This window comes from Nematolebias whitei, chromosome 6 (assembly GCF_014905685.2).
Source record: "Nematolebias whitei isolate Nwh7 chromosome 6, NemWhi1, whole genome shotgun sequence".
Lineage (NCBI taxonomy): Eukaryota > Metazoa > Chordata > Actinopteri > Cyprinodontiformes > Rivulidae > Nematolebias > Nematolebias whitei.
Window position 1 is genome coordinate 17,455,268 of NC_056503.1, and position 17,717 is coordinate 17,472,984.

Here is a 17,717-nt window from a genome sequence, read left to right on the forward strand (position 1 = left end):
ATCTTTATCTTTTTTCCCTTCAATTTCTTTCCCGTCATTCTCTTTTTTTTTTTTTCTTTTACACTGCATGCAAGCTGAAATCCAGTCAGGAAAGAAATGCAAAAAGAAATCCACTGAGATTTTAAAAAGTAAAATAAAACCACCGTCTCCAGGGAGGAAGTGCTCCTCTGCTTCGTCATTCAAGAAACATTTCGTCGTGTAAACATGCTTTTATCAAATGGCTCACAGGCCGAAAGTGCCTGAAGGTGTGCAGCTGATCGTGGAGAGAAATCAAGGCTCTGTGCAGGACAAAAACCGGGCAGATGTTGTTTAACAGCTGCATCGATCTACATTGAAAAAATGCAGGTAATTCACTTCCCGTCAGTTTTGCCAAAAGAGTTGCAACTAAAAAAGAAAAAATTAATCAGCTACACATCCTTACAGCAGTCCTTCCCATCTCCGTACATTTCATTAATCAGTCCCACCTGTGAGAAATGTTTCTCACTAAACAAAACAAAATCAGTTTATACATTTAAAAATCAAAAATTCTTGCCCAAATCCCTCCTAAGAATAAATAAATCTATTTGGTTAAACTCTAGATGAAGAAACAATATTACCATGTTGTGCTCTACGTAACTGGATGGCACAATCGCTTCCCACCCCCAAAATAATTATAAAATTTGTCTAAACTTGTAATAAAGTGATGAGTTTTATTTTTTTTGTCTCAGTCCTGGAAGGAGAGAAGTTTGATTTGTGCTTTCAGAGAGACTGACAGTCTTCGTAAGTCCTCTCCAAAGTTTATGCAGAAGGAGAGCAGTAGGGGTCATTTCTGTCACTTCAGCACCCCCCACCCCCCCATGTCTACACAGCTGCCAACCGTGGAGCTGAAAGCCAGGGAGACAGAGGAAAGGTTGGGAGAAGAGTGTTTATGGTTGCTACTCGTGTTTGTGTTGAAATCATCTTTTGCCAAGAGACGAAGCATAAACACCGTCGGTCTTTTTTTCCTGGTTTGGCTCGTGTCGATGTTCCAGTGAAGGCAAGACACAATGTTCAGAGGCAGCTCCTTTTTAATCACTGATGAGGAGAGGTCGGAAAAGGAGAACGCTTCCTCTCTTCTGTCTTCGATCTCTTGTTTCAGATGTTCTCCCAGAGCTGGGTGCTTCCCTCTCTTACGTCCTCTCGCACCCAAACACGCCTTCATCCTGACTGTTCTTCCGCTCCTCTTTAATAACGTTGCTGTTCATTCTCCATGTCCCATCCCCTGTCCTGTCACCTTTTTTTTACTGAAGTTGATGATGTCCAGATATAAAGCACCATTGGATGCATCAAAAAACTCCCTCATTTTCAATATCCACACCCTGTTCATTCTCTTTTCCTTCATTTGCCGGTTTCTCCACTCTAACCTCATGAGGGTTTAATTTTTCTCATTAAAAAAGAACGAGAAGGTAATTAGTTACCAAGAAAATTGTATAAAATCGTAGGAAAATCTCCCCATGAGATCATTGTGTTAATTATGTTCATCTCGCCGAGCCAAACTTTTTTTCTAGTGTGCTTTATCATCTTTTTTCTCTGCCTTCCATTAATGCTCAAATCGGCAGACTCAGACTTTTGGTCTTTTTACATTCTGTTTTATTCTGTCTCTGCAGAGCAGAAGTCATCTCTTTTGACCCCAACCCTCTGTGAAAAAAAAAATTACACTCTTGCACATTCATCTCACTCCTTGTTAATTTAGGTACTGATCATCTTCATCAAACGTAAGCAGATTCACTGGACTGAGTGCGCCCCAGGTTTGGCGGCTGGGACAGATGTGCCATGTCCTTTTTCCTGATCTCGCAGATAGACTTCCTGCGGGCCTGGACGCCCCTGATGGCGGCCTTGATCTTACGCCAGCCCAGGTGGTTGAGCTCAGCCAGATTGAGCACCACGCAGATGCCGCTTACCGCAAACATGAACACCAGGAAAACTGTTTTTTCAGTGGGTCGAGAGACGTAGCACTCCACTTCTTTGAGGCATGGGTAGCGGTCACACTCAAAAATCCCAGGCACGCTGAAACCGTAGAGAAAATACTGGCCTGCCAAGAAGCCGATCTCCAGGGCATTCCGGAAAACCACCTGAATGATGTAAAAGCGGGAGATCCCTTCTTGCCGGCGAACCTTGGAGCTCTTCCCATGGGTAAGGCCCCGAGGGGCGTTGGGGATCTCCTTTACTTCCAAACAGTCTGGTTCTTCCTTTCCTCCCCCGCTATCGCCACCATGCTGAACTAAAATGCCATTTATGTTGCGGATCTTTCGTGCCCCATCCCGTCCTCCATAGTCTTTTTCCATAATAGGATAGAGAAAAGAGTAACGCCTGTCTCGCTGCTTGGCAGACTGATGGACAGAGTAGGTAATGAAGCAGAGGCTAGGTGTGCACACCAGTATAATCTGGAAGACCCAATACCGGATGTGGGAGATTGGGAAGGCTTTGTCATAGCAGGCCTGGTTGCAGCCTGGCTGTAGAGTGTTACATATGAACATGGTTTGTTCGTCCTCATAAACTGTCTCCCCAACGATGGCCACAATCAGAATACGGAAGATCACCACAACTGTCAGCAAGATCCTACAAGATAAACACAAAGACAAAAAGGGTTAGGAAAGTCAAAGAGAGACACAACAACTTATAAAACAAAAAAATATCACAAGATATTTTCAACAGTGGCTCTATTGAGGATTCTAGTGCAGAACCCATCCCAATAATGCACTATAATGTTTTATATTGATATATTTTTAAGATATGGCTAAAAGACACAAAAACAAAAACACTCAACCACTAAATCTGACTTCACTGGAATTTAAACTCAATGAAAGTTAGAACAAATGAAGTTGATTTAGAAAAACTGTTTCATTTAATTGGTAAGAATGAGCTTCCAAATGACTGGGCTACTACAGTAACAATAATTAGAGAGACAGGTAGGAAGGTACTTGGTGTGTCATCTGGACAGAGAATAAATAATAATTCATTCATTCAACCTTTATTTATACAGGTTAGTCTCATTGAGTCGCAAGGACTCATTTACAAAAGAAACCTGTTTTAAACAAAGAACACAAATGAGGTACATACAACAATAGACACTCATATAAAAGCATATAAAATGAAAAGTAAATAAAATAAATTATATAAAAAATTAACAAAATAAGTATAAAATGAAATCTGGTGGTGGAATAGTGAAGTGTGGGAAGCTATTCAAAGCAAGACATTAGCCAAGAATATGTCAGTGAGTGGACTGAAGAAAAGAAACAGGAATATAAGGAGATGTGATGTAGAGCAAAGAGGGAGTTAGCAAATGCAAAGCAGAAGCTGTACGATGGGAGGCGTATGGGAGTCTGAACATTAAAGAGGGTGAGAAGGACTTGTATCAATTGGCGAGACAGAGTGATCAGGCTGGAAAGTATGCGCAGTAAGTTAGGCTTGTTAAAGCTAGGAATGATAATGTTCTAACAAGTGAGGAGAGTGTGAAGGGAAGATAGAAAGAGTACTTTGAGGAGCTAATGAATGAAGAGAATGAAAGAGAAAGAAGAGTAGAGGTCATAGAAACTGTAGACCAGGAAGTGGGAAAGATCAATGAGGGTGAAGTCTGGAAAGATCTGAAAAGAATGAAGAAGGGGAAGGCAGTAGGACCTGATGGCATACCAGTGGAGGTTTGGAAATGTCTTGGAGAGATGGCAGTAAGGTTTTTAACTTAAATATTCAATAGCATATTTGAGGGTGAGAAAATGCCTCAGGAATGAAGGAGAAGTGTGCTGGCACCTATTTTTAAGAACAAATGTGATGTACAGAGGTGTAGCAACTACAGGGGAGATTAAGTTGATGAGTCACATGATGAAGATCTGGGAGAGAATTGTGGAAGCTAAATTTAAATGAGAGGTGACCATTTGTGAGCTGCATTATGGTTTCATGCCAAGAAAGAGCACCACTGATGCCATCTTTGCTTTGAGGATGCTGATGGAGAAGTACAGAGAGGGTCAGAAAGAACTGCGTTGTGTCTTTGTGGATTTAGAAAAATAATATGACAGGGTGCCGAGGGAGGAGGTGTGGTATAGCATGAGGAAATCTGGAGTGGCAGAGAAGTATGTTAGACTGGTACAGGACATGTATGAGGACAGCAGGACAGTGGTGAGATGTGCTGTAGGAGTGACATATAGCTTCAAGGTGGAGGTGGGAGTGCATCAAGGATCAGCTCTGAGCCCCTTCTTGTTTACTCTGGTGATGGACCGACTAACAGATGAGGTCAGGCAGGAATCCCTGTGGTGTATGGTGCTTACAGATGACATTGTGATCTGTGTTGAGAATAGGAAACAGGTGGAAGAGAACTTAAAGAGGTGTAGGTATGCACGTGAAAGAGAAGGAATGAAAGTCAGCTGTAGTAAGAGAGTACATGTGTATGAATGAGAGGGAGGCTGGTGGAACAGTGAGGCTACAAGGAGCAGAGGTCACAAAGGTGCAGGACTTCAAGAACTTGGGGTCCACTGTCCAGGAAAATGGGGAATATGGTAAAGAGGTGAAAAAGAGAGTCCAGTCTGGATGGAGAGGATGGAGAAAAGTTTCAGGAGTGATTTGCGACAAAAGAGTGTCAGTAAAGGTCAAAGGAAAAGTTTACAAGACAGGGGTGAGACCAGCTGTGTTGTATGGTCTGGAGACAGTGACAATGACAAAAAGACATGAGAAAGAACTGGAAGTGGCATAAATGAAGATGTTGAGGTTCTCATGAGAGACAAGGATGGATAAGATTAGGAATGAGATCATCAGAGGTACAGCACAGGTTGAACAACTGGGAGATAAAATAAGAGAGGCCAGACTGAGATGGTTTGGACATGTCCAGAGGAGGGACAGTGGGTATATTGATGGAAGGATGTTAGAAATGCAGCTGCCAGGAAAAAGACAAAGAGGAGATATATGGATGCAGTTAGAGAGGACATGGAGGTAGTTGGAATAAGGACAGAAGATGCAGAGGACAGAGTGAGATGGAGGAGGATGACTCACTGTGGTAACCCCTGAATAGGGGAAAAAATAAATAAATAATAATAAGAAGACAGAATAATTTAATTAGGAAGAAATCAGTTTGATAATTTTCACACAAATCCATCCAAAAGTAAGTAATCTTTGATGGGAATGCAGGAAATTGTGAAAGGTAAATGTATTTTTGTAAGGCCTTTGAAAACCATTGCATTTTTCCTGAATTTAACTTGTTGATATGGATGATTTAATCAACCCAGGTCCATTCATTGCCAGTACAGCCTATATAGTTTGGTGAGGTTTTCAGACTGGCTCTGTCGGTGTCAGCCCTGGCCCTGGTGGAGCTTTGTTTTTTGTTTATTATCTTATAGAAAAAGTACTGCAAAACACTGATTGACATCCTAAAATGAGACTAGAGAGTGAAGCTGATGAATCCTCAGACATCCATCCATCCATCCATTCATCCATTCATTATCTTTTACCCGCTTCTTCCATTTTGGGTCACAGGGGTCGCTAGTGCCCATGTCCAGCAATCATTGTGCGAGGGGCGGGGTACACCCTGGACAGGTCTCCAGTCCATCACAGGGACACATAGAGACAAATGAGACAAACAACCATTCACTCTCTCACTCACACCTAGGGACAATTTAGAGTTACCAATCAGCCTAACATGCATGTTTTGGTCTGTGGGAGGAAACCGGAGAAAACCCACGCATGCACAGAGAGAACATGCAAACTCCACCCAGAAAGGCCTTCCGACTGGGATTTGAACCGAGGACCTGCTCGCTGAGAGGCAGCAGCTCTACCAGTTGCACCACTGTGCTGCCCTGAATTCTCAGACTGTGAAAGTGAATTTGAAGGCAACAGAAGTTATCTGGTCGGTCAGTGATTTAGAAACAGACAGTGCCATTCGACACCTGCCATTCGACATAAAGGTGTAATAAATGGGTACACTAATTTCTCAAAATTTAATTCAGCCAATTCTAAAGAAGATTTAAAGTTCAAGCTGTACAATGAGGAATTCCATGAAAGTCTTTCCATTTCAGGAAACACTGCTTTATGAATGTTCAACGATGGTCATAAGTGTGACTTTTAACCGATTTTGTAATCTCTTGTATAATTAATCAACAAAAGCACTTCTAAGTGAGAGACCAAGTCAGAATAATAAATATAATTTGACACTAGATTCATGACATTTTGTTCTTACATAAAGAAGCATGTAAGTTTCACATCGCAGAAATTCTGATCGGTGCACAAAATAAGTAGCGAGTGGTCAAATATGGGCCCCTGGTGCGTGGTATCTACCAGCTTTATTAGTTCTGTTAAAATGCTGGAGTTTTGTTTTTTTATCCTAGGGTGCATGAAAATGCAAAAAAAAAAAAAAAGTTGAAAATGTGGGTTCTGTATGGTAAACTTGGGTAAAAGATAGTTTTCATCTTCTGTCTGGGTTGTGTACTTTTGCCCCTTGATGACATCATCACGTTCATTATTGTTTAATGAAATGTAATTTAAATAGAAGAACTAATCAGAACCAATTTGCTGATAGCTAGTTTATAAAATTTGGTTGTTTTTTAGCTAAGTTATTGGCAGTTAAGTTTCATGTACCCTTTATTTTGATTGTCGCAACGAAAAACGGGTGTAGCCAAAAACGGTCCTGGGGTGTAGTTAAACCCAACTTTTTTCTGTTAACATGCTTTTTCTGAAAGAGTGAACCCTACGGTACACGAAAATATCAGATAGGTTTATTAGTGGGAGAGATGCATGGTGACCCGTCCTGGCCCTTGGACTACTCTCCTGGGAGCTCTTGAGCAGAACTTGTCCTCCCACCACCTGAGTAACTTGTTTTTCAGTCATCCATTTGACGACAAATTGCCTTGTCCTACTGCTTGAATCAGACTCTTCTGGTCCTGGCTACTCACTGAACACCCCTCCCTGTGTTCCTGACTACCCCTTCCTAAAGTCTGCATAGCCTCACCCTGCCCTCAGAGCTCACCTGGGTGTAACGACATGCCAAGCATGCAGGTTTGGTGTGTGACAGAGTGTGTCAGTGACTCACAGTCCAGGCTCAAACTTCTGAACTCAATCTCTAGCACAGAGTCTCGGCCTAGCTTTTACCTGAGCTTGATACTACCTGACCAACATTGAGTACTAACCATAAGTTAAATGTGCAAGGCTGTATGCAACACAACAAACTAATGAAGCAAATTTGACACCATTGCACAGTCTCTTTAGCTCCTGTTATGATATAATTCTCAGCTAGCCAGCTAACAATCTTGCTTTAAGTAACTTAAGCCACTTGTAAAATTAATGCTATCTAAAAATTAGCTTGCTAAAATGACATTTTCCACTAGTCATTTATTGCTCAATCAAATTCTATACACCTATGATGAAAAAAGCAAGTAGAAAATAAAATAAATTGTATTCAAAAATATGACAAAACTGAAAACTGCTGTCAGCGTGTTTTGGGTTTGATATCATTTAGCAACTCAACTGCTAAATACAATTGGTTTCATAAACCTAACATCTTACTGTTATTAAAGATATGACTGTAACAACTGTATTGAAAAGGACTGTAGGGTATGGGGTGCCGTTTGTAAAGTTACACAGTCAAAAATTAACAGCAATATTATGGTTTATTTTTTTATAAGAAAAAAAGTGTTGTTTTTTTCAAAGTCATTTTTTCACCATGTTATTCATATAGTGCATTTATAGATGTCAGAGTTCCCAAATAAATTTTTTATTTACAAGCTAAATATTTAGTTTATAAACTAAATACTTAACTTGCAAGTTACATATTTAGTTAGTAAACTAAATATTTACGTGTAAATTAAATATTTAATTTCCAAGCTAAATGTTTAATTTCCAAACTAAACATTTAATTTCTAAGCTAAACCTTTAAATCCTAAATTAATATTTAATTTGCTAAGTAAATATTTAACTCAGCCCTTAATCTTTAGCTTGCAAGTTAAATATTTAGATCCAAGATAAATATTTACTTAAAATATGTAATATTTATTTTCAAAATTAAATGTTTAGCTTGGAAAATAAATATTTATGTCTGAGTTAAATATTTACTTAACTAATTAAATATTTAGTTTACCAATTAAATGTTTAGCTTAGAAATTAAATGTTTAGTTTGGAAATTAAATATTTAGCTTGGAGAATAAATATATAGTTTGGAAATTAAATGTTTAGTTTTGAAAATAAATGTTTAGCTTGGAAATTAAATATTTAATTTACACTTAAATATTTAGTGTACTAAATATTTAACTTGCAGATGGGAACTGTGACATTTATAAATGTATGAATAACATGGTGAAAATATGACTTAGGAAAAAAAAAACTTTTTTCTTATGAAAGGCTAAATAAACCAAAATATTGCTGTTAATTTTTGAATGTGTAACTTTACAAACGACACCCCGTAGTAGGGGATACTACTATAAAGTACAGTGAAAGTACATGCTTAAGATTCCCATAAAAACTTTTAATCTAGTAGAAATTGCAAGAGCATTCTAATAAAAGTTAACAAGAGTACTTTATACACCCATTGAAAAATTATCATACAGCAACCTATAGTAAGGGTACAGACAAGCAACATCCTTGTTTTAACTTTGACCTTGATTTGTGACCTTAATCTTGAAGTTGGGGTGATGAAAGCATTCACAACACCCTGCCTAGTGAGGATGCATACAAGTTTTAAGTTTCTTTAAACGATCTTGAGCGGATCACAAGTTATGGCCTGGATAAGATCATTTTTTTACAGAGGGATGAACGGAGAATATTCCATACATTTGAATTTCTGTATATAAAGCACAGATTCATCAAAGCACTTTGAGAAGAGAAGTGAAGCAAAAAGAGAGGTGACGAAGTAATCTCAGAGACAGACGAAAGGGAAAAAAACTACTAATGAAGAAGAACACTGTCACCGTAAAGTCACTGTTCCTGCTGATAGAAGGCAGATGAGTGCTGCAAATGTCATTTATCAGCCAGAGTAAACACTCCAGATGAGAAACAGTTATGAGCGTTTTACGTTCGATGCATTTGAAGTCCTCATAACTCGTGGCCTGTTATTTGCAATCCAAGACCAAGAAAGAAGAGTTTTACAAGTAAACTGAGATAAAACTTATTTCTCAGTCTAATTTTAGTGTTTGCTTCATCATTAGTGCCTGTTAGCATGGCAACCACAGTCTAAGGTCAATAAGTTTGAAGTGATCAATTTCTACATCACACCACACCAGTTAGTGCACTATAACATCTCAGGTGAAGCTTTGTGGTAAATACAAACTCTGCCTTCTGCACTAAAGCAACAGGTGAGGCTGAGGTGATGCTTGTTTGTGAATTAGGAACCATTTTCTGTGTGGGGTTTGTGAAGACAGAGAGATTATTCTGCTAAAGTGGTTCACTTCAGTCCAGTCTGTGTGCGTGTGTGTATTTTAACGCGTCTATCCAAGCATACACGTACATGCACTGACTTGGCATACCTACATGCTCATTCTGTGAGCTTCCATAATGTTAGACTTGCAAATGAACTACAGTTTTATCTTCCCTCCCCTGTGGTTTTCTGTCTCCCGCAGACATCTTTCTCTTTGTTCTTTTCCTACTTTATTTATCTCTCATTCATTTTTCAGATCCTGGGCCGAGAAAGCACTTTAGACAGCAAGCTTTTTGCAGTCCTGTGAGCCTGCTGGCAGAGCTGCAGCCTGCGCACAGACCCTGACACTTATTAATAATCTACTGATTGGTTTTTACCTTGTAGTTGGGTGTCACAGAAATGACAAGTTCCAAATGAGTTCTGTGCACAAATAACTCTCACTAATCACCACAATTAATATAAATGGTGTTCTCTGTATTAACGCCATGATAGTTTGATATCATTACTTCACATTAACTCAGAGTGTGCAGCATTACAGGAGCCCATAAAGCCTTTACCTTGACACATTTTCCACAAATTCATGGCCTGTACATGCAAACGTCAGCTATTGCTGGAAAAAAGCCTAATAACAGTTGGCGTATTTAAATAATCTTTTACATTTATCCCCATCACTTTTCCATGTTGGCCTTCTGTAGAAGTGGCTGTGACAATTTGCTTTCAGGTTTCACAAAGTCTCATAGATTTGAATAAAATGATGACATTAGTTGTGCATTATTACTGAGCACAAAACCGCCAAGGGTGATTGTTGATCACATTTTGCTTAGAGACCTTGCTGTTACACTATAAAGTTTTAGAGAACTTATGTCAAACTATGTAAATGTTGTCCAACATGCTGGCATGCACCGAAGAGGGAATTAAAAAAATCTAGAGGAGGCCTTTTTGGAACATATAAATGCTGCATTGTAACAAGTTGAATGAATATTTAGCCTATGTTCAGCATATGAGTAACTTATCCATAACTTGCTCTTAGCCTCCCTGGTCAGGTCTATTCAGGGGTACTGGAGAAGTGAGTCTGATCGCTGGTTGACCCTCAGATCCAGAAGCGACAATGCAGGTTCTGTCTTGTTAGTGGAACACTGGACCAGCTCTTTACCCTCACTAGAGTCCTTGACGGGCCATAGGAGTTTGCCCATCCAGTCTACATGTGTTTTGTGGACTTGGAGAAGGCATTTGACCATCTTGCTCAGGGTACACTGAAGGAGGTGCTCCACAAGTATGGGATTGGGGGCCTGTTGCTATGGGCTGTGTATTCCCTATACAAGCGGTGTGAGAGTTTGGTTCTCATTGCCAGCAGTAAATTGAATCCCTTCAGGGTGGGAGTTGGACTCCGCCAGGGCTGCAAGTTGTCACCGATTCTGTTCGTAACTTTTATGGACAGAACTTCTCTGTGCAGCCAGGGGGCGGAGGGATTCCGGTTCGGTGGCCTCAGGATTCCATCTCTGCTCTTTGCAGATGATGTGGTCCTGTTGGCGTCATCATGCTGTGATCTTCAGCTCTCACTGGAGCAGTTGGCAGCTAAGTGTGAAGCGGCTGGAATGAGAATCAGCACCTCCAAATCTGAGGCCATGGTCCTCAGTCAGAAAAGGGTGGATTGCTCTCGTTGAGTCAAGGGTGCAGTTCTGCTTCAAATGGAGGAATTCAAGTAACTCGGGGTTTTGTTCACGAGCGAGGGAAGAATGGAGCGTGAGATTGACAGACAGACTGATGCAGCATCTGTGGACTCTGTACTTGTCCGTTGTGGAAAAGATGGAGCTGAGCTGTAAGGCAAAGCTCTCTGTTTACTGGTCAGTCGATGTTTCTTCCCTCACTTATGGTCATGATATCTGGTAAGGATGCTTCCTGGGTGACTTCCTAGGGAGGTGCATGGAGTATGTCTGACAAGGAGGAGACCCCAGGGAAGACCCAGGACATGCTGCAGAGACTACGTCTCTCGGCTGGTCTGGGAGCGCCTTGAAATATCTGGACCTCCCTGCTCAAGCAGCTGCCCAGCGATGGATGGATATATATATATATATGTGTGTGTGTGTGTGTGTGTGTGTGTGGTGGTGGGGGTGTGTGTGTATATAAACTAGCCAGTTTTTATTTTACTTAAAATTATAGTTTCCAGAAATGAGAGGTGGCCCTTGGGGTGGCCAAGGCCACCTTTAGCCGCCTCCTGTTTCCACCCATGCACCTGGTGAAGAATAAAATGTCTCGCTCCGTTTGCCAGGAGCCATCACTATGCTCTGCCCTGGACAAGAAAACTTTTTTTTTTTAAATACCTCTGTTCTTCTACATGGTATTACTCCTACCCACTTGAATATCTTACACCAAAAACATTAAGGTTTACTTACAGTCCCTGTTCAATTCCAGTTCAGAAAAATGCTCATCTCCAAAACTACAAACATTCACTTCAGTCCCTCAGCGACGGGGGACATCGACGTACCGCTTGTTAAGATTTATCTTGTGGACGCAGTTGGGACAGAGCAGTACATCCAGACGAAGCTCCACGCTCTTGTATTGTAGACACAGATAATCATTAGATGGCATTCGGCCGTAATCTACCAATAGTAGCCTACGGTGACTTTGCCAGACTTGTGCGGCACAGATGTAAAGTTGAAGGGCAGCATTAATCCTTCCCAGAGTCAGACAGCGCACGATTCACATTTAACCCTCATCAAAGAGTCAGATCATGGGTGATGGGCTCAAAAATAAGAAGATATTTTAATAACTGTCATTGCCAATCTGTTCACCTGTAAATATTGGATGTGGGGTGAGGCAGGAGTGTAGGGAGAAAACCTGAAAAAAAAGAAAAATACCTTTGCCCTTGTTGTGACTCTGTTAAGAAGCTTATTGAGAAGATAAATCACAAAACTGAAGTGAGAGTGCACAGATCTGTGAATACTGCACTTCATGCACGCGTCCAGGCAACAAAACAACCATCTTCATGGTGAAAATGTAAGAAAACGCTTCAAGTGTTACACATGAGGTTGTTCCAAAGAGGGATAAAAAGATTATAAATTTAAACAAAGAGATATTTCCTTAAATTAAACGAGAGAACTGGCCGTGATGGGATGAAGTGTGATAGATAGTAAGGAAAACCAGCAAAGGGGGAAAGAAAAATCTCATCACAGGGAATGAATTATATAATCGCTTCCACACGCAAGCCCAGTTCTGGTGTAATCTGTGGCCGGGCAGAGGAAGGATTCTTGCATTAGGTGGTGTTTTTTTTTTTTTTTTAAGCAGTCAAATAGCTGTAGATTATCATACCATGCAGCCCCACCTGTTTTTACAGAGCATCTCTGTATTTTTCACTTCTCCTCTGCAGTTTTCTGTCCACTTCTTCCTCCAACTCAGGAAAAAGCCCTGTACTGTGTGACTATTTTACTGCGAAATGCTTCCAGCTTGGAAAACACATCTAAATATGTCCTAATGTGCAGCTTCACCTGTGTGTGTGGGGGGGGACTATTCACATTTCATTTACCATTTTATTTGTTTTAAATCCTTAAGCGGGCAGCATAATGATGATTTAATTTATAAATGTGCTTGAACGAAGAAAGCACACATATTTCAACACCCTAACACCTCCTGCTCAAAGACGCCAGTGTTTGTTGTTCCCTTTCACTAATGTGTTGCCACACAGATACTGGTGATTATGCTAAAACAGTACGCAAACTCTGAAAACGCCTCCTCTCCTCCAGCAATTGTGCATCCCCGACCCGCTATTTTTTTCCCTTCCTCCATTGTCTGACCGTGGAGGTCTCGCTCCGTCGCATTCAAACCTCCAATTACGGACACACGAGCCAAAAAAAACAAACAAACATGTGAAGTGACATGACAAAAAGATGACCGTTTTGGATTCTGACAGGAAAGACGAGTCCAAATGAAGTGAAGAACTTAATTCACAGAGCTGCTCCCTTGACATTACGGGGACTGTCATATCAGAAACTTTGGATGCAGTTTACACACCAATGAGTGAGAAAGAGCAGAAGTAAAGGTGCGGTGGGAGGTGAATGATACTCGTCATGTTGAGACGTGTTTCAGGGTTTAATGAGGCAAAGGGACACACTCTAGTGCTACAGCAGTCTTGTGAAGCATTATGAAGTCATTTTTAAATATCTGACCACCTTAACCCCACATACGAGGTTAAGGTGGTCAAAGAGCAGAACATGATGACCAAAAAAAGAATAACTGATAAAGAAAATAGAAGATGTTTTGGGTTAAAACGAGGCATGTGTGCTCAAACGGAGGATCAATGAGAATAAAATGATGGAAGTGTGGAAAATGTGGCTGTGGAGATTAGAAAAATAAGAGGAAGGATGAAGACATGAGTGGAGGGAGAACAGCGCCCCCCCCCCCCCCCCCCCCAATCCTCACTTCACTTCAATCCCCTCCACTCAGCTTCGTTCTGCTAGTCACCACGGCAACAGGCAGAAAACGAAAACGAGGAGAGAGAAGTGCGCCGACTAGAAGCCAAGTCAACTAAAGAGCAGGCGGATTCGCTGCACCAGTTAGAGTGTGGCTGCAGAGATTCATGCTCATTCGTTTCAAAAAGCCCCGACGGTTCAGAGAAATCCAAGTGTGCTCGGTTGGAGTTTTTTAAAGTAATTCAATAGGAACACCTATAGCATTTAGTAAAACGAATGATGCTCTGCCTCGACAGCTGTTCAGCAGCAAATCAGGCAGATTGTAATTTATGGTAACTTCTTGATAAAACATTTAATTTTGAAGTTTCTGTTTTTATAAAATGACAGTAAATTCATAACAGGTCCCTCTTGTAAATGAGTCCTCGTGGCTCAATGAGACTAGCCTGTATAAATACAGGTTGAATGAAATTGGTAAACAGGGCAGGATCGTCACCTCGTTGTATTTTGACGTAAACAAGCTTCATGTTATCACCAACCTGCTAATCCTTTTTTACAGCCTCCCCATTATTTTCTGGCGCTTCCATCGCAGCCTTCCCGCTGTCTCCCTCCACCATTATATTAATTAAATCACTTTCATTTACACCCTAATTTGTGTCTCTGTAATAATCACCAGCGAGCCTCCCATGGTGCATCTCTTTAACAGACTTGTGTGCATGTCCCTCATTTAGGCTGATAACCTAAATAAGGTCACTGTACAAAATAGGTTGTCTTGTAAATATAAAACAGTAGATGGGATTTGATTTCTGGACAACTCGAACACTCCCCTTTTGCAAAGGGACTAGATTAAAAAAAAAAATTTAATTCAATAATGTGCTGAAAATTTATCAACTGCTGTATATGCTATCTCTCTGATCTGCTACAATCGTATGCCCCACCACGTTCCCTGAGGTCAGCGGACCAGTTGCTCCTCACAGTTCCAGGAACTCATCTTAAGCGCAGAGGTGACAGGGCCTTCTCTGTAGCAGGACCAAGACTTTGGAATGAGTTACCTCTGCTTGTCAGACAGGCCCCCTCCCTCTCGGTTTTCCAGTCCCGTTTAAAAACCCACTACTATTCAGTAGCTTTCAACACCAGATGATCTGTGTTTTGAACATGTACGCTCCACACTGGTTAGTCATCATATTTATTATCTGCATCGTTTTTATGTCTATACTTTTGATTTACTTCATTTTGTATATTGCTTTGTGTGTTACCTGTTGTTCTGTCTGTACAACACTTTGGTTGGCCTTGTAACTGTTTTAAGTGCTCTATAAATAAAATGGAATGGTATGGTATATTTGTCCTAACTTCTTACACACCTCAATGAATTGTCCCCCATCACATAGTGAAGAGGGAGAATTGGAAATACCTTCCATCCATCCCTCCTTCCATTTGTCTGTGTTGTGAATGGTAAATGGACTGTACTTATAGAACCTGTCTATGTAATCAAGATACTCAAAGCTCTTTACAACACACTCTGTGCCCTCATTTACCCGTTCATACAGCACTCATAGATTAACTAAGATAATCTGAATCTCTAGAGACTAATTAGTGTTTTTAGATCACATTCATACACCGATGGGACACACACCAGAGGCAATGAGGGATTCAATGTCTTGCTCAGGGACACTTCAGCATGTGACTGCTGGTGGACTCGAACCCCCAACTCTCCCACTGGAGGAAGACCACTCTAACCACTCAGCCACAGCTGTTGTGAGCATGATAACCTGAAAAATCTGTGAGTTATCTCCTTCCATTCGGGTGTGTGGCTGCATCTAAGCGTAAGAAAGGTTTGTTTGTAAATTGGGTTGCCATATAAAATCCAAGATGGCTGCTGCCATATGAGGTGGATAACTTGAAAAATAAGCAACATGTCGACTTCCATTTAGGTGTGTAGCTGTATCTAGGTGTAAGAAAAGTCTAAATAAATTTTTTCATGCAGACGAGTAAAGATTTAAAATGATTTAATATAATGTTCAGTCCACTGGTATAAATTGTTATCGTCATCCCATAAACCCAGATCCAAAAACCGTCCTCACTCAGACTAAGCTCCTCCCTCTACAACTGGGAGCTGGACTTCCTGACAGACAGAATGTGGTCTGTGAGGATCTACAACGTCCCCTCATCGCTCATCACCCTCAGCACTGGCTCCCCACAGCACCATCAGAGGGTCACCAGTTGAAACGGTCTCCAGCCTCAGGTATCTGGAGGTTCACCTGAGCAACAACAGCTCCAGCCTGATCTTAAAGGGTCACCCACACCTGTACTGCCTCAGACAGCTGAGGTGTGCAGGACTGAGGAGTCTGGTCCTGATCTCCTTCTACAGGTATGTGGTGGAGAGTGTCACATTCTGATAGCTGTAATATATATATATTGTTTTATTTTTTTGCTCTTTATTTTATAAAAGTGTGTTGTTGTTTCACTTGTGCCTAGGGGAGTGGTGGTCCAGAGGTTAGAGAAGGCGAGCCTGATCGGAAGGTCGCCGGTTCGATCTCCCAAACCAACAACATCAAAATCCATTCATCCATTATTGTTACCCGCTTCTTCCTTTTTGGGTCATGGGGGTCACTGGTGTCCATGTCCAGCCATCACTGTGTGAAAGGTGGGGGATACCCTGGACAGGTCTCCAGTCCATCACAGGGACACTTTACAAACAACCATTCACTCTTTCACTCACACCTAGGAACAATTTAAAGTTACCAACCAGCCTAACATGCATGTTTTTGGTCTGTGGGAGGAAACTGGAGTACCTGGAGAAAACCCACGCATGCACAGAGAGAACATACAAACTCCACCTAGAAAGGCCCCTGGGCCGGGGGTTTGAACCAGCTCCTTTTTGCTGAGAGGCAGCAGCTCTACCAACTGCACAACTGTGCTGTCAACATCCAAATGTGGGTGAGAAAGGTGAAACACCCACACCTGCCTCCATCCTCATTCACCCCTCTCTGGGTCCTTGAGTTTTTCCCTTAACCCCCACCATCTGCTCCCCCGAGCAGCTCTCTGCTCCACACATGGGGCTGTGGCAGCTCAGTGGTCTATGGTTGTGTCAGGCAGGACATCCAGCATAAAAACAATTGCCAAGTCTTCATGGGAGCTGAGGAAGAAAGGAGCAGCCGAAATAAAAAGTTTTCTTGTACCTAACCAGGACCACCTTATGCACCACATGTGATGTGAATGGCAATAAAGTCTAACTGGTCCTTGAAGATATTTGTTTACTACTGATAAATTACTACTTATAAAACCACTTCATAAAATTTGAAATATCCCTTTATGCCCTTCAGCATCAGTCAAGGCTGACAGGACAAACCCTGTGCGTTTAGCGGTTCTTTCATTGGGCTTGACTTTAATTATACTGTAGTGCTGTTCTGGAGTTAAATCAGTGCCTGGAAGGTTCATTGGTAATGCTGGGAGTAAGAGCTCGAATGGTTGTCTCATTCCTCTCTTGGAGTGGAGACTTGTCCAGGGTGTCCCCCGCCTCTGGCACAATCACTGCTAGAGATAGACACCAGCTGCCCACGTGTCTATGTGCACAGAAAACCACAACATACAGACTTAAAAAAAATCACTTTGGGTCTTAAAGAAGCATTTTCAAATCCAAGAGAATGTCATTAAAGCATCAGTCTACACCTTTGCTGTATTTCTGTTTTTCTCTCTTTCAACACTTTCTGCATTTCAAGGGTTGCAGCTGTAACTCAAACCCAGTTCACCAATGGTTCTGACAAACCCAGTCCTGTCAGAACAAATATGGACTGACACATGTCACTCTCCTTGTCTGTCTGCCTCTCAGTTCCTGTGCCATGGTTTATCAATAGCTCGTAGTTCACAGCAGGTCAGTTGGCATCAAGCTGAATCCTGCTTCACACGTGGAGCCCTCGGACACAGACACACACACACACACACACACACACACACACACACACACACACACA

The 17,717-nt window shown here is 41.4% G+C and overlaps 1 protein-coding gene across 1 annotated transcript in view; it reads right to left on the reverse strand.

The window, feature by feature from the left end:
• Positions 1-923: 923 nt before the first annotated feature.
• LOC119411138 (gap junction delta-2 protein) overlaps positions 924-17,717 on the reverse strand; it is a 38,995-nt gene continuing 22,201 nt past the window's right edge. The window contains exon 2 of the mRNA XM_037678066.1: positions 924-2,577. Coding sequence (XP_037533994.1) covers positions 1,728-2,577 — 850 coding nt within the window. The 3' untranslated portion in view covers positions 924-1,727. The remainder of the gene's footprint in view (positions 2,578-17,717) is intronic.